A 24,865-nucleotide genomic window follows, 5' to 3' on the forward strand; every position below is an offset into this window, starting at 1 on the left:
CTACTGTGTCCCAAAACCTTGGACTTCTTGGACAACTTAAATGCACAATATATCAATCATATCAACCAGCAGAAAGCCATTTACCAAAACACATATGCAATCAGCACTCAGTGTCCTGGGCACTGTGTATCGCTTCTACCCTTCAAGCCAAATCTATTCAAAGACACTGATTCTTTACACAATAAAGGGATTGACGTGCAAAACCTCTGATAAGTAGACTGCTCCAAAAACATGATGGAAAAGCAAAAATGCAGTACAAAGTTACGCAGATTAAAGGCTAAATATATGTATGCTGATATTTATACTTTGATTTATGACCAGTTCATGTTCCATCCAAATGAAATTTAACAGATTTGTGACGAATAATGAGCGACAAAAACAGACGAACAGCAGAAACTAAAACCTAAAACATGCTTTAAAGCAATATAAATATGAGCATCACTGGATCCCTTAAATGTTTTGGTGTCTTTATCTTACATTAAAATATCCATAAATTAAGTGAAACTGAAGACGTCACACAGCTGTGTGGCTGCCTTTGTTTGCTGCTGATGCTTCTGTGGACGTTTATCCTGACATGTGCACTGGGAAGGCCCCCAGTTAAAAGGATCTGCAGACCGGGCCCAGCCTTAATTGAATCTGGGTCTCCTCTCTGAGCTGAGAGAGGTAACCTTGCCATTCAGTGTGTGAGCACTGCCGCCCACGGTCAAATTAGCCCCAACACCAAACTCCCTGCCCTTCACACCTTCTGCGAGTGTCCTTCAGCTTCCTGGGTTTTCCCCATCTCTGTCACTCCTATATCTGCTATCACACCAAGCAGCTAAGCCTAAAGACATAAAAAAGTGACTGTTGATATTAAATGAGTTAAAGAGGGTTACAGTGTGTCTGCAGATCTATGTGCAGTTTCCGCGTTAAAGAACTTTAACAGTCATTTTCCTTCCTCTCTGCTACAGAGAAAGGCAAAAAGTCTTTTCACTAAATCTCCATCTCTTCATCCACGTCTTCCCCTCCACACGTCTCGCCCCTCTTATGTCGCAAAGCTTGCTTGTTCCCATGGGACACCTTAGCCTCCATTAAAGCCATCAGAGAAGGAAGATGGGGTTGAGGCTGAGAATTAACATCGCCAGAGGCCCTCCTGCGGCTCATCGATGATGTTTAAAAAGAAATATATGAAATAAATAAATACATAAAAGAGTGTAATATGAAAATCAATGGGCAAGCAGTGGGGGCTCTGGCTGAGGCATTTGGAGTGAGGGACTCATAAAGCTGAGTACTGCAGGAGACTGATGGAAGGCAAAACACTTACTTTGTTTATTCTCTCTCCTCACCCCATCCCCTCCCCTCGCTGTCTCTATCCAGCTACCACTCTCTCACTCTCCTCTCCCCCTCTGTCTGCAACAGTCGAGGACAGCTTTAATGCTCCTGACAATTTATGTGGACGGTTAAGAACGATGGAAATCAAATAGTTGAGTGTAGGCAAGGCCCAGTGAGTGGCCAATAAGAAAGAAACAACAGCTGATGATGGCAAAGAGGACCGTTACCTGCTGGAATGGCTCTTTAGGCTGGACCATTACTGTCAAGTAGCTGGCTCTTTTCTGAGTGCTCATATTATAGATTCATAACTGTATCGGTGTCTGATAGGCCCTTTTTAACAGCGCACTGCAACAGCTTTTATTTCATCGAGTCCGGCTAATGTGCAGCAAGTACTAAATATGTATCCTATAACAGCAGCTTACTGCGTGACTGCTAAGATGACAAGTGCTGTGTGACGTGGAAACGATCCCCTGTGTGTATCCTTTACAGAGACGTGCTCCGATTCAGGCTGGCTTGAAAATGGCTAACATGTACGAGTTTAGTTAATTATGGTAAAAGGACATCATCGTGGATTTAAATGACTTTATGCACAAAAAGACAACACTTGAGTAACATCTTCAAGTCGTCTTTATATCTTCATAATCAGGTCTATAGGCAAAAAACAAAAAAAACAAAACCAAACCTGCAGTAATGCATCCATTCATCCAGGGTCAGGTTGTGGGGCAGCAGCCTAAGCAGCCCAGACCTTCCTTTCCCCAGCCACCTCCCCCAGCTCATTTGGGAGGGGGAAAACACAGAGGCGTTCCCAGGACAGCCGAGAGATTTAATCTCAGAGTGTGTCCCGGGTTTACCTTGAGTCCTCCTCCCTGTGTTATGTGCCTGGAACACCTCGCCAACTAGTCACCCTACTCAGACTCTCCGCCCTCTCTCTAAGACAGAGGCCACAGGCGAGTGTGGGGATGTAGACAGACCAGTAAAGTCAACAGCTCTGCTTTTACACTCAGCTTTCTTCACTACAGCTGACCAGTACAACGCCCATATTGCAGATGCAGCCCCAGTCTGCCCCATCAGATTTGTGAAAAAAAGATCCCGAGATATTTTAACTCCTCCCCTTGGGGCAACAACTTGTCCCTGACCTGGAGTTGGGCAACCCACCCTTTTCCAGCCGAGAACCATGGCAAAAGTGGAAGTCTTTAGCAGATCTGATAAACCTGGGTGCTGGTGTCCCATTAAGGGTCAAGTTCAGTGCATCCATTCTAAACATACCATCATCGTGCTGCAACCCAAACCCACGAACAAGCAGATTTACTCTCATTCTGTCTTAAATCTACCTTCTTGCCTTTTCCTTACTACCCTTCATGGCCCATTGGCTCTTGTATAGTAATAAAAAACCTAAGCATTTCCATTTTGTCTTATCCAGCAATGCAAATACTTGGAAGTTCTGCTACATTGGAAATACTGTATAGTAATGCCATCGAGCAATCATGCTGACTGAACTGCGACTTTGCCAAAAACAGCCCAATACACTCAGTAATGTGAAAGACAAATATTGGCAGTATGGCAAACCCTGAGGTCAGGTCAGTGTTGCATCACATTATCAGACCTCACTAGTGTCCATCTCACATCGTTGTTTACTCTGCCCACCTTCTGCCTTCACCTTATTGTGTTATCCATTTTCATTCCATTGATTTTTCCCTCCTTACCTTTCCCACCTTGGTGCATTTTCTTAATTATCCTATACATTCTGGAGGATCGGTTGCACAATTATATGCACAGAAACGCATGCACATGCGCGCACACACAATTATGACAAATATTGCTGGATATTTGTTATGACTGGGCTGACTGAGCCATTAGTTATAGGCGGCAGTGCTGGGAAAGGGGAGGGACACAAACGTGTAATAATACCTCCACCATAGAATTTCAATCAGCCCGCCATGGTGTGTGTGAGCGCATTTGCCACTTTGATCACACGAGCAGCCGACACCACAGCAGAGGACACCGATGAGAAGACTGTGCTGCTTCACTGCAAAACGCTCAGCTACTGTAGAGCTGCACCAGATCCACGAGGAGGTTTATGTTTTTGCTAATTCAGTGGGAGATTTAATATTGATACAGGTTTAATGTGCTTTAGTGAAAAATGTGCACAGATTGTTCGGTTTGATTAAAATGAAATGTTTTTCAGATGTGCCACTTGATTTGTGAAGCAGGGAATTGGCACAAACCAAAAATATTTCTATTGTGAAAAAAGGCAGTCATGCACTTCTCAGTAAGCACTGTAATTTTTATTTATGCTCCATTTTGACCTTTTATATTTTTAAATTAATTAAACATGCAGTGCATCCACAGCAAGTCTGGATTATTAAACCAAGAAGCAAAATGACCGTTTCCTGGATTTTGTAGATCTTTGTCGCTAAGGCCAATTTTCTTGGGTCCGCCTCCTCAAAAGTAAGACTTTGCAGGTTTTGTAAAATGCATTCTCTCTTTAAATTCAAAACGGTTTAGATCAGGGACCGGGCAGAGACTCAAATCCAGGCAAGTGGACGGCTTTGGAAAATTATGTTAGAGAATTTATGAAGGAAAAATTATGAACACTAAAAGATGAGTGATAAATGCAGTACGTTTTGGGAGGTACAGGGGAGAAAAGAAATAACTGGAATAATCTGGTAATGAACACATCAGTTGCAACTAGTTTTGAAGCCTTCAACCTGTGGATTTACTCCAACGCAGTGCCAACATTTGGCAGTGTGTGTGTGTGTATAAATAAATAACTGACACATTTCCCTTGCATTATAATTTTTGATTTGAGTTAGAACGTCTTGAATTTTTGACAAATCTTTAGGTTACTGTCATAACTTAGGATCTCTGAAGCATGAGTGAATATTTGGCTACAGGCTATGTATCAGGGCCCTTCACCTGTATGTTAAGACAAGATTGATTGTGTATAGTACACAATCAATCACAACTACAAGATGTAGTTAAAAGCAAGTTGAGGTCTGACTGCAGGCTTATTAAAGCTGGGTGTGTGGATTAGTTAGATTACACTGGTTTAACAAAAATGCATGACATAACTAACATTTGGTTTTTCCAGTTGGGGCATTTATGAACTGACAGGAAATGAGTAGTGTAGCATGCACCTCTTTGCTGGTGAATGAATGGTTTAAGATGAGAAGCCAACATATTCTATAAGCTAATGTCTACATGCTAATAGCTTTAGATTAGAACAAATGCACAAAGTGCTAATGTGGAAAATCTTCAAAGATTATTTAAAGTTCTTTCCTGATCTATGCAGACATTCAGCAAAGTCGAGGTGTCCCATGGAGACAAATTCACTGTTTGGCCTCAATGAATAAATCAACATCCACCTCAGTTTAAGTCCACCCACTCCACTCACTACAATATCAAATCAATGCATCCTTGGAGAGACCGTGTCATTACAAATCAGCTATACAGACTTGAAGCCACAGTGTGCCCTTTCCAGTTTTACACAAGTGGCGTGCTCTGCCCAGTTCTTGGAATAAAAACGTTTAAAAAAAGGTAAATAAAGTAAAACATCTCAAAGGCCAAACTTCTCTCACACAAGACATCTGCAGGTCCCACGTGCAGGCTGTGTGTATGCGACTTGTGTGCACTCCAACCACCAATTGTAGGCCACCCAGTCAGATATTTATTACTATTGATCTCGCTGGTCCTGGCTGAAGACTTTTGTTCTGCTGGCTCAAGGCTCTGACCTCAATTAAGTTATGAATTTCTATCTGATAGACTGATAGACTGGGAGTGCTTGGGCCCTGCCGTGGCCACGCTACCACGCTGGTTTAATTAGAATTAGCGGTGCTGTGAGTCGCCCTCGCTGCCTCATGGATCATGTTGTTTTAATATAAAGTAGAGGCGGAGGCAGAGAGGGATGGAGTGAAGGGGATGGTGGCATTGGCTGGGTGGGAGGGGAGAGTGATGAGGAGAGGGGAAAAGAGAGGCAGAGGGACAGGCAAAAAGCAAGTGAAAGAATGCGAGACGCGGCCGTGGTGCTTAAAACTTTGGCTGCATTTTTCCTCCCATCACCTACCCTTAATGCTCACTTCATGTTGCGCATTGAGAGCCTGTTGGGTTCACCTGCATGTCACCTGTCTGTCCTCTTTGTTAAACTAATCCTCCCTCTGTCACCTACGCTCTTAGTAATCCCAGTCTAAGGCCGACATTGTGAAAGTCTACCCCGACCATTCCTGCTAGTCTGGACCTAAGCCGTACCTTCTTAACTCCTCCACTACTGAGTATACCCTTTTTATAAATGTGTTTCCGTAGCAACCCAAAGATTAAAGTGTTTGGGATTTCCACCTGAAAAGCAAAAGTTGTCTGTGTGTGGGCAATGAGGCTTAGCCGGGGGTTTGAGATTACAGCATCTGGACAGCGAATGACCACGTGGGGCCGTGTGGGACATACTCCTAAGCTTCAAGGTGAACAAAAAGAAAAATATCAAAAGTCTTGATTGGGAACAATGTAACTGAATATCTGAAACTTGTCTTGCTTTGATTTATTTTTTTCCAGGTGAAAACTGAAGGAACCAAACTGAATCAATGAGGTAATATTGAGAGAACAGTGTTGTGGTAAAACAGAGTGAATGGTTAGTGATGATTTCTGTTGAACTTGTTAAAATACAGACAACAAGGCGGGCTGACTGAAATGGTAAACCAGCCTGTGCTCAGAATGCGTTTCCCTCTGAAGATTTATTTTGACAAAACTTGTGCGTTTGTGTTTAAACGTGTATTCATACGCAGCAGCCGTAAAAGAACTTTGCTAGCTGCCTTTTATTTAGCAAAGTGCGTTATGAATGTCGTCAAAAGAAAGACTATTTTAACAGCTACAACTGGCAAGTATCAATTTTACAACCAAGATCACGTAGGACCATTTTTCCTTTCCATGGAGCAAGAAAGTCAAATCAGTTGGCATATAATCAAATCTGCAAATGAAATAAAATATTTTAGCAACGGACAAGATTTTTGACTATGGAGACTTGCTGGTATTCACGTATAGACAGAGTTCTTTGACTAATCTCCTTTGAGCAGACTTTGGTTGACCAAAAGAGAGAACTGCAATCCCAGAACTCATGGCTACCGTTTGCTTTTTATTTATCTTACATTTAGAGACCAATGCACCGGGCAGGACGTCTCTGAACAACTAATCCACAAAGACTCGGCACTAGCTTTCCAGATTGGTAATATGTTCTTTAAGTAGTTGCCAAAAAATGATTCCAGTTTTTATCAAAGCATAATTCAGGTATTTGTAATACTAATTATATTTAACCTCCTAGGACCTGGCGTCCACATGTGGACATCACATTTTGGGTTGTCTACACCAAAATACTAAATTTTTCTCTACAAGGGCCTGATATCCACTTACGAGGAGGTTCTACTGCCACTGTTCTATCGAAATTTAAAGCTAATGTCCTCATATGGCTCTCATTTTTCTCCGAAACAAAAATCAGGTTAAAAACAACAACAAAAACACCCCCCCCCAAAAAAAAAAAAAACCCCACATGTAATTCTTTGTTTTTACATTCATCAGGTCCCAATCAGCCCAAATGCAAAGAGAAATTAAAAATGCATGCCATGAAAGAGTTCGGGTCTTAGGACGTTAAACAAATTTACAATGAATTTTCTCCTGTTTGGATCAATTTCTCCCAGTGTTGGGATGTAATGAAAGTCCTAAACTGCAACTTGCTAAATACTTTAATATAAATACTAAGGTGGTATTTATATTAAAGTCTTAATTTCTCCTATTAAAATGCATTTGTCTTGCTTGCCCCACTTGCTCTGGGTGTATTAGTCGAGGGAGCAGCGCTGCAGTGGAGGAGCAGCAGGTTTTACTGCACCATACCCAGAGCCTGATCTACAGTTGGCAGATCCGTGTATTCAAACACAGACAGCTACCTATTGTGGTCCCTTCCCTGCCTTGATCCTGGATTAACTATCAAACGAGCCCTTAATGCAGGTTACCAGGGTTTGGGAACAATTCACTAAAACAATCAGTTGATTAATTTCAAACGATTTTCCCTCTTCTGCCAAGCAAATGATAATACTTTTGTTTTTAACTCCAAGCCCCCCTCCCCTTTTTTAATCAACAAATTAAGCATAAATCATGTTTGATCTTTATTTACTGGTTGCTCGGCAGTTGGTAGAGGTCGAGAGAGATTACTGGGCGCACTAATAGGCTACAAACAACCCAAACATGCCTCCGTTTCCCCTCGTGAACAACCTCTCACATTTCCTTTGTATTAAAAACCCCCAAAACAAAACAAATATGAACCATTAAAACTACCCGTTACATTTTTCATATTACCTCAGTGCAACAAAAATAATTCCCTTACTTTCTCCACTCCTGAGTGAACCCCACGACCAACCAACAAAAGGACGTTCCAGCATGTTCTAATGGGAGGCATATTGTTCTCAGGGTTCGTACGCTTTTTTCAGGGTCAAATTCAAGCACTTTTTAAGCACTTTCAAGATCCGTTTTTAAGCTTTTTTTCCAGCACCCTCCCCCTCCCCCCCGCCCCCAAAAGAATGCATGTTTCAATTCGCATCACCTCAGTAAGACCATGTGAAAAGACACCTTAGCTCCCCTTTTGTTCAGACATAGAAAAACGCACCACACAAAAATAATGCAAAAGGATTTCACTTAAAAATTAAGATGTGCAAATGTTAACAAATCAACTTGTTAGAGATATTCTTCTCCTGTTGAAAAAAAAAACGAAAAATAAAGAAGTAAGTTAGATAAGATATTGATGCTTCTTTCCTGTGTGCCAAAAAAATAGGAGACAGATGTTTGTTTGTTTTTTAAGTTATTTCCCAATAAAACTGTTTTATTGCTAACTACATTGCTGTGTGTATTATTGCTGAAGTCCTAAATGATCACCTTTAAAGTGTTTGTGCTAATAACATCAAGTCAGACAGGCATGGAGAACAGCACTGACTGTTTAAGTAGTTTAATGTGTCGGTGGCGATAAACACATTTTGAATGAAAGCCGGGGAACTTCTTCTATTCTTTGTGACCATATGGATCACTCATATTACCATTATTTTCGTTTAAACGTCATTGATTGCGTTTACACTGCAATCTGCCTTTGGTGGCTTTTTTGCAGCAACTGTAACGTTCACTAGTAGAACTGACACACAAAACACAAAACGACTACACTACACACTAACTACACAAGACAACACACTAACTTGAGACTCCAAACACGATAAACGTCACAAATCTCTCACGTATCAAAACTCTCTCTCTCTTTATCGCTCTCTCTCTTCCCTCTCTTCCCAACAACCAAATGCCACATGTTGCCGTATCATTTTTTGACTGGTCGACATGGTACATTTTCCCACCAATAGGGAAGGAGTGTTTTTCTTTTTTCACTCACAAGCAAAGCGTGTTTGCTAGCGCTCTCCTTAGAAAACAGTTTTTACCGTTTCTTCCCGGAGTAAACGCCACTGTTGTATTCAGACCCCCCCCCCCCCCAAAAAAACAAAAAAAACATCGGTTTTACGTGGCCTATCAACACAATTTAAAAACTGGTATACAGTTTGAAGTCCGCACGTTCGACCCAAGTTGAAATGGAGACTCTGGGTCCGTCGACCCCAGAGGGTTAATCAGAAAGCCTTAAGTTAGCTAGTTATGTATCGGGCTAATGTTTAAAGCTTTCACTTGAGTAAATTACTCATATTACTGCTAAGTAATGTTAGCTAAGTTCACAGCATATTCCGTAATAGCGCTGCCATACTGCATCACACTCAGTGCATTTCAATCATTTCTCCAGCGAGTTTGATAGCTAGCAAAATAATAATCTTTTTTTTTTTTAAAAAATAGCATGTGTAACGTACGCGTCGCGTACTGGAAAATTATTTACTAGGACTCACCTATCAGGCGACCAGAGAGCGCAAACTCCACCATTGTTGTTTTCCATCATTAAAAACATTAAAAGCATTAAAACAGCAACCTACAGGTATGTTAGCGCACTCATCCCCAACGTCCGAGGGAGGGGCGGGGTCACATATTAAAACAGACATAAAGGCAGCCCAGGCGGGAAATTTTGCTTTTGCTTTTTGTGACTCATTTTATTTCTCTATCTGATAAGAAAACAATTCAATCAGATAGCTATTTATTGTGAATGAAATACAGTTACATTTTCAAGCACTTTTAAGCACCACATCTGAAATTCAAGCACTTTCCCAACCTTGAAAAGAGGACATTAGAATTCAAGCACTTTCCAGGATTTCAAGCACCCGTACGAACCCTGTGTTCTGTAAGCTTTACAAAGTGAGATAATTTGGCATTGCAACAGAGTGGCATGATTTAGCCGACTATATTTTTCTCTGAGCCACCTCTTTGCCACCTCATAAATTTGCTTCCAGCAGCTCTGACACTGAGGTCCAGTTTCTTAATATTCAGCCTCCTGCACAGACTGTCGGCCGTGCTGCAGTACCTGAGAGACGAGCAGGTGGAACATTCCCGGTGGCCTGAATACATGAATTCAGGAGAGTTTGCGATTGTGCCCAGATACAAAAATCCTGACTCTGAAATGTGTGTTTGTTTCTATACCCATGTTTCCACAAAAAAGATTTGAAAGACTGAATGTGATCAGTTTGAGTCATTCACTAATGCCATCTTCATTCTGTTTGATTCAGGAGGAAGAAGGAAATAAGTAAACAAAACATGAAATAAATTCAGTGTGCCCAAATTTAGCCGATCCATTATCCAATATCACGACCTGGGCAGAGACTGAGGTTTCCCCATTTTGACTGCTGAAGCGTCTTCTCACTTAGATGTATTATTTTAAAGATCGATACATGACTGTAAATGAGTTACATTTACAAAAAACAAAAAGGACAAGCTTCCATCTATACATCAATCCTCTCCTGCTGTCATTATCCTGATATGCAGTAAATCATCAGTGAAGTGTTTTGCAGTTATCCTGCTGTTAAGTCTTTTATGAGCCATTTGACACAAATCTACCACCTCCCTGCGAGCATTCGAAACAAAAGAGCCACGCATGACCACAAAAGAGAAAGTCATTTGTGAAATGTCCTGATTATGTGGGTTGTGCAACGTAAAACAATTTGCCTGATTACTTCCAATTGATTCGTCCTTACAGTTAAAACCTCAGCGCGGGCTGTTGCACTGCACTGTGTCATGCCGCCGTGCAGGGGAACAGGAGTAATTTCTCCGATGTGCAGCTGAGCCAGCTTACCAAAGCTAAAGCCTCCTGGATGCTACTAAACCTCAGGGAGCCTAAACACTAGGTTAGCTACCAGCTAACTCAGTCGGCTAAAACCCTGAGGGATTTGTCTGTGGCACAAAGTGAATTAAAGGTGACCTTCTGAAAAGCATGGAGAGAAAAAGAAAGAGGGGAGTGGTGATGCAGGAGATGTCACCATTTTCTTTTAGTTTACCTGTCCATGTACAAACGAGCAGCCTTGTCCACATATGTGGACCTGCCGTCCACATATGTGGACATCACATTTTGGGGTTTTAGACCAAAATACTCAATTTTGCTCTACAAGGGCCTGATATCCACCTACGAGGACGTTAAACTGCCACTGTTCTATCAAAATTTAAAGCGAGTGTCCTCATATGTGGCTCTCATTTTTCTCAGAAACAAACAAAAAACAAAACCTGGTAATTCTTTGTTTTTACATTCATCAGGCCCCAATCAGCCCAAATAGCAAAGAGAAATTAAAAATGTATACCATGAAGAAGTTCGGGTCTTAGGAGGTTAAAGGACATTTTTACTATCAAAACACTTTCTTTAGAATATATAAAATAAGGAAAAGTGTTCCTCACCTGAATGTTGATGTCTGCTTTGTGCTGTAGTAATAAAGACACCATCTCCTTGTGGCCTCTGTCACAGGCCCAGTGCAGGAGAGCCCGGCCCTGCAAAAATAAAAAAATAACGGGTGTACTATAACATCACAAACACATGCAGGGATGACCGAACTTCCAAAGGCAAGGATGCGTTTAAAGTAGCGTGATGCTCTCAGTGTCATGTCTGGTCAGACCAAATCAAGCAGGCTTGATACAAAGACACCTCCTCACCTCTTTTCTTTCTCTACCTCAAAGAAAAAGAATTTAGCCAATCAAGCTTTAAAACATGTTATGAACGCCCATTCAGAAATCAGAGCCTTTGGACCGGTCCATAATGAGCTGCGTATAGAGACGTGGACTTTGTGCATACAAGTGTTTGTATGAGGCCAAACTTGTACGCGGTTGAAGCAAAGTCCAAAGTCTTCAAGGCGAATTGCAGAATGCTGCAAAGGTTGATTGATGCGATGCTGTGCACAAAACATGAGTAGCCTCCCTTCTCTCTCTCCCTCCCTCAAACTCATGCACCATCCTCTCCTTAGGTCCAAGATCCTGCTCTAATAAAACCACACAACCTCATTTTTCAGCGAGGCCAATTAGGTAAAGCTAACTCTCCAAGTCCAATTCTGTTGCTTAAATTATATTGATCACCATGGCTGCATGTTAAAATGGATACTTATAAGCTGGGCTGGAATACCAATAAGTTGGCCTCCCTCTCCCAGGTGTGCTTCTGCTGACTGTTGCCCACATTTTCACTGAAGACCAAAGTGTGCAGGTTCCAGTGGGACATTAGACAAACTGTGGAACTCCAAGTTCAGATGCAGTTTGTCACTTTTTTTAATCAAGAACCATGTTGTGAAACTGAAGGACTTTAACAGCACACAATATTTGTTCCAAACTGGATGTGAAATCGCCATAAGAGTATTTTTGCAGATCATCATGGCAGCACTGGATATTTGTGGATATTTAAGTTCTGTCATAATCAGATTTTTAATATTTAAATTAAAATGTGGCCAAAAATGTTTGAAGTCAAAGTTACCATCAACAAAAAAAAAAAAAAAAAAAAATAGTGAAATTAAAAATTTCATTACTCTTTTTCCCCAGAAACCTTAAAGCAGTACCTCTGATCACGGCTAATATACTGCTATTGAAGAAGGTAACCCACGTTTGTGCTGGCACTCTGCTCTGATAGGTCAAAGTGAAAACTTCTTTGTTGTAATCAAAATGGGTTAATTTCCTGACCAGTGTGGAGACTGCAAGTGCACCTCTGCAAAAAGTTGAAGACATTAGCAAAGGAAGAAAAGAGACAAAAAAACATGCATATATTTGCTTATGTCCTCCATCTCATCCTCTTTTATACACTCAGTCCCAATAAACACTTTGAGCACACAAACCCACAGTATCCAAAACATTTACCCCACCGTCCCAGCAGCTAACACAACCGAGCTACATAAGATATTGAGATTCAGCTGCAGAGATTGTGAAGGAGCCTTTAGTGTTTCCTAGAATACAAATATGCTGTACGCTCAAACATGCTCTGAAGCATGCTCACACTACAACTAATCTCCAAATGTAACACCACCACTTAATGTGCTGAAAATCCAACTATGAATTACATTCTCAGTTCACTGTTGCCACATAAAAAGTTCTCCAATTCCTGACACGCTGACTCAGAGTGACTCAACTTTAATTTAGATGAATACTGCTGGATTTTTAAAGACAAACCAGATTTATATAAACACGACTGTAATAAGTTCACAGATGATGCTTTTAAATATGGAGCTTTTTAAAAAAAATATAATCAAAACAGTTCTGAATGTGGTCTGATCTACATGTACAGATATTATGGATCAGAACTGAAGCAAAAACACTACATGTGATCTGTTTGGGTTATCACCATTTATCATCCAAACTGTGTAAATAGTTGTCAGTTGGTTTGGTTCAATTATAATCTGAACGCGTTACATAAATAAAAATGAGGGGGGCATTTTTCTATCTAGTGATAGATTTTCACTGAATTTTATCAGAAAGGGAGAACGTTCACATCCCAAAATCTTCTGACAGGATGAGCTCGCCTCACACATTCTGATGCATTTTTAAATTTCTCTGCCTTAGAGTCTGAGCTCTAAGGCAGAGCTTTTGTTTGTTGGTTACTACTAGAAATGTGTAACACAGGTGGGTATTTGATCACTGTCCCAAACAGTGAATGCTGGGAAGACAGCCTTTCTGTCTCTGAGCCACAGATGCAAATAATCGCTTCTTGCCAATAGAAAACTTCACTACTGCCCTCTCCTGTCCAGCAAGCTGAATTACAGCTACGAGGCCAACAATGGCTGGGGACACAAAGCATTGTCACTGAGGTCCTTCAGCCATCTGGCCTTTGACTGTGAACTCACCAGCCGACTGCCTGTTTATCTGAATAGCGGCTGTGATGAAAGAGGCTGGGAGTGAGCCATTTGGCCTGGCTGCTAACCAATCAAGGACAGATGAATGGAGTTCAGGGTCAATCCAGAAAACACCTCCTGATGCTAATAGCCGCTCATACAATTTACGCATTTCAGTCAGAGCAGCGATTCCTGCGTGTGGCCACAGATCACTGAAACCATTATGTAACGACGGCTGCGTGAGCTGCATGAGCTGTTCCCCCAGTGACCTGTATTTTTCATGATACGGGTCTGATCGTTTTTACCTTCCCCTCCCACACAAGGGGTCAGAGCCCTGCAGCTGTTACAGATTCAGCACAGACACGTTAGCCATACAATGAAGTTCTTCCTGACTCTGATTTGAATTTGCTACTATAGGTCTGTTCTCCTGCATTATGTATGAAAACTACAGTACTGTCATGGCAATCTATTCAAGTAACACTTTGTCAAGTCAATCATGCAACCAGTGGAGTGTGACTGAGCTTTGCAGATACCTCTTCATCCCTTATATTGACGTCCACATTCTGGGAGGTGATGGCGTTGGTGATGTATTCGATGTTATTGTCTCTGCAGTAGTCAAAGATGTTCTTATCCTCTTCCCTGAGAACATGGGGGGAAAATGAACAAGGGTCAGTTACAGTAATATTTATGATTATTAATATGGTTCTCCTTAAACTGGGATTTCAGCAGGTTAGGGTTTGTTGTGCATTCACAAAGCAGTTTAAGCAAACTACTTTCAACAGGTTTCTGGAAACAAATGTTGCCCCTTTCTTTAGCACCACAACCCAAAATCCATTCAATGTTTTGGTCATGATATGGGAATCTTTTCATTAGCAGTTTGTGTAGCTCGTCATGTGGTCCTTCAAAATGCTTAATATGGAAAGTACGGGTACACCACACAAGCAACATGTTGTCACATATGGTAGCAACTAGCATAGTGAAGCAAACAGAAATAACAGATAACATCTCTCATAGAAAAGCAGCAGCCACGCGTCCCAGATCCCTCGGGAGCACTGGCATATGACACATGCACACAGAGAGCCATCCCACCTCTAATTATCTCTCTGTGTCTCTAATCACCTCTTGGCATTGGGGACAGGAGTGCATGCTGGGAGAGAAGAGGGTGCAGTGGTGGAGGAGAGATGTTGGGTGAGGGGGAGAGAAGGGGCAAAATCTCATTTAGAGCTTTACGCCTTCCCTTTCCTCTGCCCATGGTGGCCATTCAGATTAATTCAATTTAGTGCTCTATTGTTCGACAGGAAACCCTGCATACCTGCCGCTTTACCGCTCCCACACAGCCAGTCATCCCCAAGGCAAATCCCCCAGTTCCTGTCTCCGACGCCAGCTTGCTCTGCTGCACTGGGCCTCAAAAGTCCCAGAGCGAGCACACGCACGCACGCACGCACACACGGCATTTTGGGGCATTTCCCCCCATGAAGAATAAGGGTGGTGTTTACCTTAGAATGTGGCTGCAGTGCTTTCACGATTAAATGGACCGGTACATATATAGAGCTTTTTGTAAAATAAATAAATAAAAATCATATTGATCACTCAGAGCACTCACATTCATACAAATAAAGCTTGAGGATTTTGCATTTGGCCAAAAAACACAGACAGGTGGACCAAGGGAACGAGTCAGACCACAATCAGCTGAACACCTGCTGTACCTCCTGACCTACAGCTGCGTCTGAGTTACACCCAGTGAGGTATAATCTTATACAACCAAAGCAGTCTACTGTTAGAAATGTGAAGCAGATTTGGTTGAAGTAATTCAAGCACAAAAGCAACTTGGGTTTCAGAAACGATTTTTACGTTCTAAGTTGTCCTCTTTCACATTTGGCACAGAGGAGATGACGAGCTCAGCGTTTTAAAGAATGAGGCAGCTGCCTGGACCGACCACACAGGATGCAGGAAACAGGACAACCCCTAGCAAACAATAAAGGCGGCAGAATATAAGTCTGAGTCTCGTCACCATCGCACAGGTTTCACACTTTTTACCATGAAACCGGGCAGCTAAACAGTTTACCATCCAATCAGACTGATTCTGACATTTGTGCTCTCTCCTGTGTGGTGTCCTAAAATTTCAGACTGCAGTTAATGTATGAAAACAGCCACAGTATCACAATCTTGATACCAGAGATCAAGTATACACTAAAGTTCCTGCACAGCAAACATCCAGGGAGATAAATCTGACTTTCCATCAACACAATCTATGCTTCGAGCTTGTTCCCAATCCGACACAGCAAAATACAAAGGAAGTTGTATCTGCAGTTTGCTCTTTAATGCTCCTCTGCACTTCCTTTTCTTCCTCCCTTTCTCATCCCCTTGCCTCCCATCACCTCCCTCTTCTCATCAGCCTTTGGTGAATTATGAATAACTCATTACACTTTTATCACAGACAGGTTATGTATGAGCACATTCATTTGCATAGTCCTGATTACCACTGCTATGTTTATTCATGAGGCACCAAGCTGGGCCCCACCTACTTCCTTGTCTGATGGCCACGCTGACCCCAAATGTCCCTGATGTGTGGCCGCCATCCGTCTCCCCCGGCAACTAATCAATAGGCCGACTCATCAGTCTTTCGTCGATGGTCGACGGGGCTTGCTTGACATATATAAAGCACAAGCGAACCCTGCATGTGCGCATGCAGACCGCTAAAGGGTTAGATTGAGGTTATTAAAAATGTAAATAAAAAGGCTCACGAAGGAAGGAAAGCACAAAATTTTTCGTTTTGATCCTTTCCATTAACACTGAACACACACACACACACACACACACACACACACACACACACACACACACACAGTAAACAAACTAATGATTAATGTGGGTCCTATAAACGACATGACATCAACAGCGCCGCAAAGCATGCTGGGAAGGTCACAGGCTACTCTGTCATCACTGGGGTACCAATGGTTTTGTGTTTGTGTGTGAGCACGTAACGCTCTCACATGTGTGTGTCCAGTCTGGTGTACTGGCAGATATGTCCTTCATCCATCAGGCTAAACTGGTCACAGTGGTGGAGAACACTCATCTACCTGGCTTGAGCTTCACTGATCAACACCATGGCCACACCATTCATCAAACAAACACACACATACACCTACACAATCTGTCATCACATTCCCTGTAGGGCCCTGGTCGATCCTCTCAACGAGGCCGAGTTCCACAGAAGTATGAGAAACTCGAATAACTCAGCTTCAGCTTCCAGCAGAGTGTTGGGACAACAAAGCTTCCATTGTTTATCCCAATCCTTTTTCAGGGTGGGGGAGAGAATTACAAGTGTAGCATTCAAAGGCTCCTCAATCACACAGTGATCAGCTCAGTAGTCCAGGGATATCGCTAATCAATCCTGCTTTTGTCGATGCACGCTCCACACACGTATACAAACACACACACGCTCCGAAGTCGAGATGAGCAGCGAGCAATGCAATTAACTGTCTGGTTAACAGGTGCTTAGCTGTTTAATATGGAGAGGATCCGCGTGCGTTTCTGTGCGAGTACGAGGAAATTGAAATGCAGCAGAGCGGTGAGTGTGATAGTTCTGGCAGGTTGTGCAAGGATCTGGATGAAAACCCGTAGCGACGTATAGTGAAAAGTGTATGTTTATGCGTGCACAAGTGTGCAGATTTTTGCCTTCCTGGTTCCCGTGGGGGCATCGTTGCTATTGGATATCACCAAGAGGAGCGCTGTTCTGGGAAACCTGCTTCACCCTCCTCGCTCTGCTGTACCCGGGTCGTCTTCATCACCCCCACCCCGGCCCAAAAAATGAAAAAAATAAATCCATAATTAAAAAGGGGAGCCCGCCTCTTCCCAAGACTGTGCATACTAATCACATACAGCCATTTATGATGAAAACCTGCAGGAATCACACATCTCATTTTCATCTCCAATAGAGCTCTTTTTCATTGAAATGAGGATGAGGTTTTTAAGCTTGAGTAGGTCTGCCAGGCAAGAGTAAATGGAGAATGTGTTTCATTAACATAAATCATAACTGGATGACGTCTCTGGGCCTGAACTGCAGTTATGGTCTGTTGAATATAATCAAATACTGCATCAACAATGCCAGACTTAGACCGACTTGACCTGAGCATTAAATAAGCGGTGATTCACAATTGGAGGAAAAAGATGAGTCTGTTCAAGCTTCTGAAACCGTCTGTGTTAAGATGTCAGTGGGTTTGATTTCTGATATATGCAGATACCTGATCATCTCTTCTTGGTATAGGGAACTGACTGCTGCTCCGAAGCCTGTTCTCCTTTCCGCTCCCCGTCTTTCCTGTAACAACACCACAACAATGAGAAACGATGACATCAACGGTGAAGGTCACACGTGTTGGCTGTGGCTGAAGCCACACAACAATAAATGCAGTAAACCCAAAGCATGCATATTTGAGTACTCTTGCTTTTGGTGCGCATACACAAACACATATTTAACCACCTACATCACACTCATTTATTTGGTATTTGTTGAAGAACATTAGTTGTATTTGTAGACTGTACATTTAGTTATCATTGGTGTGTTTACATATTTACAACAACTCTTAATTTACTTTTTTTTTTTTTGCTTGTTTTACCAGTGATGGTGGTCTGTTCAGCTGCAGAGATCTGCTGGTACCAAATACACTCACAGCTGCCAGGAAAGGTAGCCAATTAAATACAGGTGATTTGGAACATGCTGATTGGGACATACCAAGTGTTGCCACATGATGGGGGGGGGGTGACTGGAGGCATTAACCTTAAATATACAGTTTATTTTCTTTGTTTCCTGAGATAAGTATTTAGGGTTTGTTTTCGTCTTTTTCTTTTTTGATGTGATTTCTGTTCATTTAAACTATTAAACTATTTGTTGTGCTTTTTTGATATTAGATAGTTTGTCAGAGTTTGTTCTCCCCACGTGTCTAAATCAGCCAGTATCTCAGCTGCTGTTTCTCAGCTCAATGTTTGGTTTTGTTTGTTGTCTGTTGAGTCTGATTATTAAAGCCCAACCCTTAACCAGCTCAGTTCCTCATTAATCGTAGCAGTGGTGGGATCAGTCACCTCAGGACACAGTCCTTTTTCAACAAACCAGTTTTTCCCTTTTTAATTTTGACTCCCCTCCTGTGCTTTTGAGACATGCACTGTGGAGATAATAGAGACTAGAATAGGTGAAAAGCATGTGGAGACCTGAGCTGCTAATACGGCTGATGAAGGAACTGGCTGGGATCTTGCAAACCTTCATGTGACAGCATGTAGCAGTAACAGTGAAATGCAGACTTGCACGTCTCCTCTCACTGAGCACACGTCGACAGATTCAGACCCACTGGAAGCTCCTGATGACGGAGATCTCCATCACAGGTCCAGCTACATCCCCACCAGAAGTTAACTTCAGAGTCAGGTCAGTAACTCTCCTGAGCCAATATTACAAACATAAACTGAAGATGATATTGAGCATTTCCTTGTTACCTTTGAGAGAACTGCAGCTGCCTGGACGTGATCACCTTCAGACTGGTTCTTCTGTCTCATTCGTCTACCTATAATGTTAAGGCCCCAATGTGTCTCTGTTCATATGAATGTTTATTAACTTTCAGTTTCCTTCATATTTATCCTGATTACAGCCCCAGGGAGCATTCTGGGAGGGTAAAGGGGTTGTGTGGGGAAATGGATTCAGCCTAAAAGTGAAACAGTGCAGGAAACTGGTGAAGTAATTATGGAACAATAGTTAGGAATGTTCTCCCTGAGCTCCAGGCTTCAGGCTCGGATGGAGCATATTCCTAAAACTGCCGCTGAAGCTGCCGTGCTTTCCTGACGTTTTTGTGGAAACCCAAAGAAAGGAACAGCCACTGAGTAAGACTTTTGATAAGTATGTCTGAGGCCAGTATCATCACACCATCACATTGGATGCGTCGGAGACTTGGGGCAACTTGGGGTTCTGTATCTTGCCCAAGGATACTTTGGCATGCACACCGGAGCATCCAGGAATCTCACCATCAACCTTCCAACTGATGGATGAGCTCCTCTGCCTCCTGAGCTACAGACACCCTGATAGGAATACCAATAAGTTACTTTTGTTGCCATAAGGTCACAATAAGTCCAACAAAACTGACCCAAATGTGTTTTTAATACAACAGAAATGTTGTTTGGGGGGCAATAAACCTCCGAAAAAACATCTTTCCAAGTCGTTGAACACCCACAATACAAATTGTTAAACGTAAAATTCAGAGGAATGATGGGTGACTGTACAAACCTGTTGTGCAGTCAGAGCTTTTGTCAAGCACCCAGCCTTCTTTAGCTTAGTTTACCAGCCTTGGTTTTCTTCTCCAGTGACAGAGGTATGGACCCAATACAAAAGTTTCGGGCCCATCGATTCTCTATAAAGCAGGCTCCTACCTCTAGTCTTTGAGAATCTAAAGCTGGCAAAGAGTTCAGAAGGTGTAACTCTGAAACGACTCTTCGGGGGCTTCAGATATGACCTCACTGGTAATAAATGGCCAACAAAATACGCAACAGTTTTAAATGCATCATGTCTTAATTTTGTGACTATTGTTAATCTTCTGTGTTTTCATGTGATCCCACATTACATTCAGCTCAGCCAAGACTTTATTACCCAGACTATTCTTTGTGGGCCAACCTTGACTCACAAAAGAGCCCACACAAATCTGATTTCAGAAAATAGGCAGAGTGGGGAGAACATGACAAGCGAAGCAAAACAGTGCGTGCACTTTTGGGACAACCTAATTCACTTCAGAAACTCAGAATATTCGCTGATGCACTGGCCCTGCTCCTCTGCAGTATAATGCAATATAAAGGCAGTGTCTGCTCAACAATTGAGACGGGAACAGAGGTCAAACTGTGGCTATTATTCTCTCCCCTGCTTCTCTGTCTATGCACTCCTACTTACACCATTTAACTGTGCTTCCAAAAGAATAGCTGCTGCCATGCTATGGCGCTTTGTTAACACTAATAGAATCAGGTTCTTTACAGGCAGGGTAGCGGTGCTTTTGCTGGGCCCACCTCTGGTATTGTGTGGCTTAGGGCAGAGTCAGCGAGTATTGCCCCACAGCTTGGTGGAAGAGAAATGTGTCAGGATGGGATATGTGGTTGACAGTGATGCTATTTGGGAGACAGAAATGACGGTGGGGGTGGGGGGGGGGGCAGCAAAGTGAATGGAAGACTGGGAGGGGGTTAATGGGAAAAAGAGCAAGTTGCACAGACTGCCTTTAAAAATGAATGTTTCAGTGTTCCTTTGCAGCCAAGCATAGCTGTGCATATGTGACTGTGTGCCCATCCCTCTGTTTAAAGAGTGCACCCTTTCTCATGTTCACATGTGCTCTTTGTATCACGAACACAGCAAACCATTCATCTCAAAGAAAGACACGATTTATGAAAATGACACCCCAGTTCCACGAGAGTCGTGATGCGAATCAATGATCTGCAAGTCTCAAACATATATTTTAGTCACAATCCAATACAGAAAACACTGAAATGCTTAAACCGAGACATTCGACTATTTTGTGTAAAATATGAGCTCGTTTTGAATCTGATGGCAGTGACATGTCTCAGAGTTGGAGGAGTAAAAGTGAGTAGTAGTTAAAAGAAAGAGCTGGAGGAAGATTTTGCAAAGTTAGGTTAACTTGCAACAGGTCAGCAGCATCACTGGGCATAAAAGAGCATCTTGGAGAGACACAAGTAAAGATGTGCATCAATTTGTACAAAACTGCATCTACGAAGAACAATTTCAGCGCGATGATCCTCAGCTTCAAATTGTGAAGACTTTAAATATTTTATCATCTACAGGACACAACATCCTTAAAAGGTTCTATGAGCCCGAAGAAATCTGTGATCTTCAGGTGCATGACTGTCATTAAAGTCACTGCAGGGCTCAGGAACAGTTACAGAAATAAAATGTTCACCATGTCATCCACAAACGCAGGTCAGAGCTCTATCATACGAAGAACATGTGAACATGATCCAGCCATCTTCTCCGGGCCAAAGGTCATTTAAAATTGTCTGAAACAAAGTGTAAAACTGTTTTGTGGTGAGATTAATCAAAACTTGCAATTATTTATGGAAAACATGAACACAGTGTCCTCTGGACTCAAGATGAGCAGGTCCAAAATCCTGCATCTGTGATTGTAACGAGCGCATTTGTGCCACTGGAACATGATGGTTTCAGGATTTCAGTACTGATGGGTGCTTTGCACATCTGGAAAGGCTGAAAGGTGTGTATGTAGGTTTTATAGCAACACATGCTCCCATCCAGATGAGCTTCTTTCAGGGACGGCCGTGCATATTTCTGGAAGACGATGATGATCTAAGAAGAGTCCAGATGCTGAAGAGGCCTGCCTTTAGTCAAGATGTTTCCCAAACTGAAAACATTTGGAGCTTCATGAGATGAAGAATATGACAAAGACCCAGGACCGCTGAGCAGCTAGAATCTTATATCAGACAAGAGTGAGACAAAGTGCACCAGCTGAGCAGACGCCCTTCAGCCCGGGTTCAAGTAAAACCTGGGACCCTTTGCTGAGTGTCTTCCCCTGCTCGCTCTCCCCCTTCTTTCTAGTCTACTCTTCACTGCTGAACCGTTTAAAAAAAAAAAAAAAAAAAAAAAAAAGCCAAAAAACCAAACAAACAAACAGAATGAAAGAACGGGACGCCATCCTCTCCCTACAGTCCAGCAGCCGGTCTCCTCAGTTTGCAGATGTTTACACACTGTTGTTAACAGAAGAGGGGATTCTGCACTGTGGTAAACATGGATCTGTCCCAATTTATTTATTTTTTTAATATGTGCCGTCAAATTTTAAATAAGCTTTTTCTTAAAATGGTTCATTTTCTCGGTTTAAACATTTGACATGTTTTGTGTTTCATTGTGAACATTTGAGTTTTGGAATATAAAATATCATCAGCTTTGTCCTATTAAAGATTTGTGTTACATTTAGTCCTCGTTACTACACGAATTGTATATGAATGAAAATATGAATCGAGTCAAATGTGTTTTGAGAGGTCACAGTAACCTTGACCACTAAACTAATCACTTCAGTCCAAGTGGAGGTTTGTGCCAAACATGAAGAAAGCATTCCTGTGATATCAGGTTCCCAAACGGACAAAAGAAGGATGGAAGAACAGACGAGCCATAAACAGAATTCCTCGGGCCAAAGCTATTATCAGCAAAGGCAGCATAAGATACCCAATATCTAACAGTGACTTTAATAGATTATCGGAGAGTGTAAACACTAAACTGTGACACTGGTGCTCACTCACTGCTGCAACAAACTTTATCATTCCAAGTTTCAGATCATCTATAAAACAAAGTATAAAAATGAGTGTTTTATCAGTATGAAGAGCATACTCCATTACTGCAAACCATCCAAGGTTGGTGTTGAAACCTAATGTTGTCCCAAAGAACAACATGTTTAAGGCAACTCTCCTGACACAGACGAATAAGAGTGTAGAGATGTAAACAGTCACTATACAAATTACCACATCCCAACAGCCTTAATATTAACATTTCTTAAATAATTACTATTCCAAAATATCAGCCACTGAGCAAAACTGCACAAAGTGCTTATTTTTCTTTGTAATGTGCAGAAAATGAGCTGCAACACGGTTTCAACAAAATGACAATGTGACAGTGACACCTGCTGGTAAACACCCGGTACTTCACCTTAAGGGCACACCAATGACACGGATGGTTCTGTTGTATATCCGTCATCCTTTTTATCCTAATTTCAGACATCTTACCTTTAAAGGTTTGTTTTAGTTCATGCACATTTCCAGATTTTGTTATCAGGTATATAAAGTATTAGTCAGAAATAAATAACAACCAGGAAGAAACAGAATGACACTGTTGTTCCTTATGTGGTAAGTAACTCAGAATTTTCTCTACGCATAAACATCACAGTGCACTTCTGATCCAGCAACACCCTCAGACAAAAACTAGTTCACCCCCGAACACAAGCTCAACAGCGTAGTGTACCATGTGAGGAGTGCTCGGACCTTTACGTAAGAGAAACAAGACTCCACAGACGCATGGCACAACAAGAAAGTCACATCAGTCAAGACTCAGCTGTACACCTTCTCTTAAAGGGGAAAGGACACTCTTCAATGATGCCAATGTTCAGATTTTTCACAGATTATTTGAGAAAGGAGTACAGGAGCCCATCTATGTCCACTGTGAATGACCCCTGGTGACAATGACCCACGCCTTTTTTCAGGCCTGGGCTCATATGAAGACCCACAGGATCACTACCACCTCCAAGAGGACAGCCTCTTCTAGGGGTCAGATACCTGAAACTCTCAATCTCTTGTTTTAGAACAGCAGAAGCCTCTTGGATGGGAGGTGAAACATCTTCAAGAAGCAAAAGGTTTAGTTGCCTTCTTTTCAAACACTTCAGACGACCACATAACCAGAAAATGTATAAAGTGACGAGCACCAGAAACTCTTTCTACATATATTCAAAACCAAGACCATAAAAGTCATAAGGAGCATGATGAATGGCAATACTAACATTGACATTCAACAATTACCATTCTCTACAAAAGGATCGTCATCCATAAAATCAGATTATTACCACAAAGAAAACTGCTGCAGTAAAGGCTGAGCTGAAAGCAAATGAACTGTTATAAATGTATAATTAATGTTTTATAATCTATGTTATCATAAGATCCACTGCAATAAAAAGGTTAATTTGATCTCTTTATAAACTTACTGGTGACCCTCCACAACAGTCCCAGTTTCTCGTATGGCCCCTTAGGAACATTAACCCACCTCTGCTTCAGTTTGGAATCAAAATGAGGATTAAAAATAAATTCTCAGGAATTACCTTTGTGCTGCCTTCAGGGTCTAAGATGTTGACACAGGAAATATACTCTTGCATTGCTTGTTCCTGATCCATGTCTCCAAGCTGCTTCCAGGCTTGCCTGTTATGATATCACAATTACAAAAGTAATGACCGTTAAAGATTTTCACACCCCGTGAACTAAAACATGAAAATAGAACTATTAGATTCACTGACTTGCGTGGAACCATTTTAATACTTTGCAAGAGGACAGGTTGTTTGTGAATAGTGGTTTATTTTAAGTAGCAGAAACATTTTTCTTCATCAAGCATCTGAACATGGATCCCATCATGGGTGCTATCTGTTGCCCTCACAGACACACTTGAATTAGAATCTAAAATAGAAACACATTACTGGTTTCCCTTACAGCATATGGCTGCCCCTCCCTGAGCCTGGTTCTGCCAGACGTTTCTTCCTGTTTAAAAGGGAGTTTTTCCTTCCCACTGTTGCCAAGTGCTTGCTCGTAGGGAG

At 41.9% G+C, this 24,865-nt stretch overlaps 1 protein-coding gene across 1 annotated transcript in view; it reads right to left on the minus strand.

Moving 5' to 3' along the window:
• The window catches only part of acbd6 (acyl-CoA binding domain containing 6), a 33,076-nt gene that overhangs the window by 7,188 nt on the left and 1,023 nt on the right, over nucleotides 1-24,865 (minus strand). Inside the window, exons 3-6 of the mRNA XM_031743449.2 lie at nucleotides 24,380-24,476; nucleotides 17,783-17,856; nucleotides 14,072-14,177; nucleotides 11,137-11,226 (exon numbers count right to left, since the gene is read on the minus strand). Coding sequence (XP_031599309.1) covers nucleotides 11,137-11,226; nucleotides 14,072-14,177; nucleotides 17,783-17,856; nucleotides 24,380-24,476 — 367 coding nt within the window. The remainder of the gene's footprint in view (nucleotides 1-11,136; nucleotides 11,227-14,071; nucleotides 14,178-17,782; nucleotides 17,857-24,379; nucleotides 24,477-24,865) is intronic.

The sequence above is a fragment of the Oreochromis aureus genome, linkage group 23 (genome assembly GCF_013358895.1).
Source record: "Oreochromis aureus strain Israel breed Guangdong linkage group 23, ZZ_aureus, whole genome shotgun sequence".
NCBI classification, from domain to species: domain Eukaryota; kingdom Metazoa; phylum Chordata; class Actinopteri; order Cichliformes; family Cichlidae; genus Oreochromis; species Oreochromis aureus.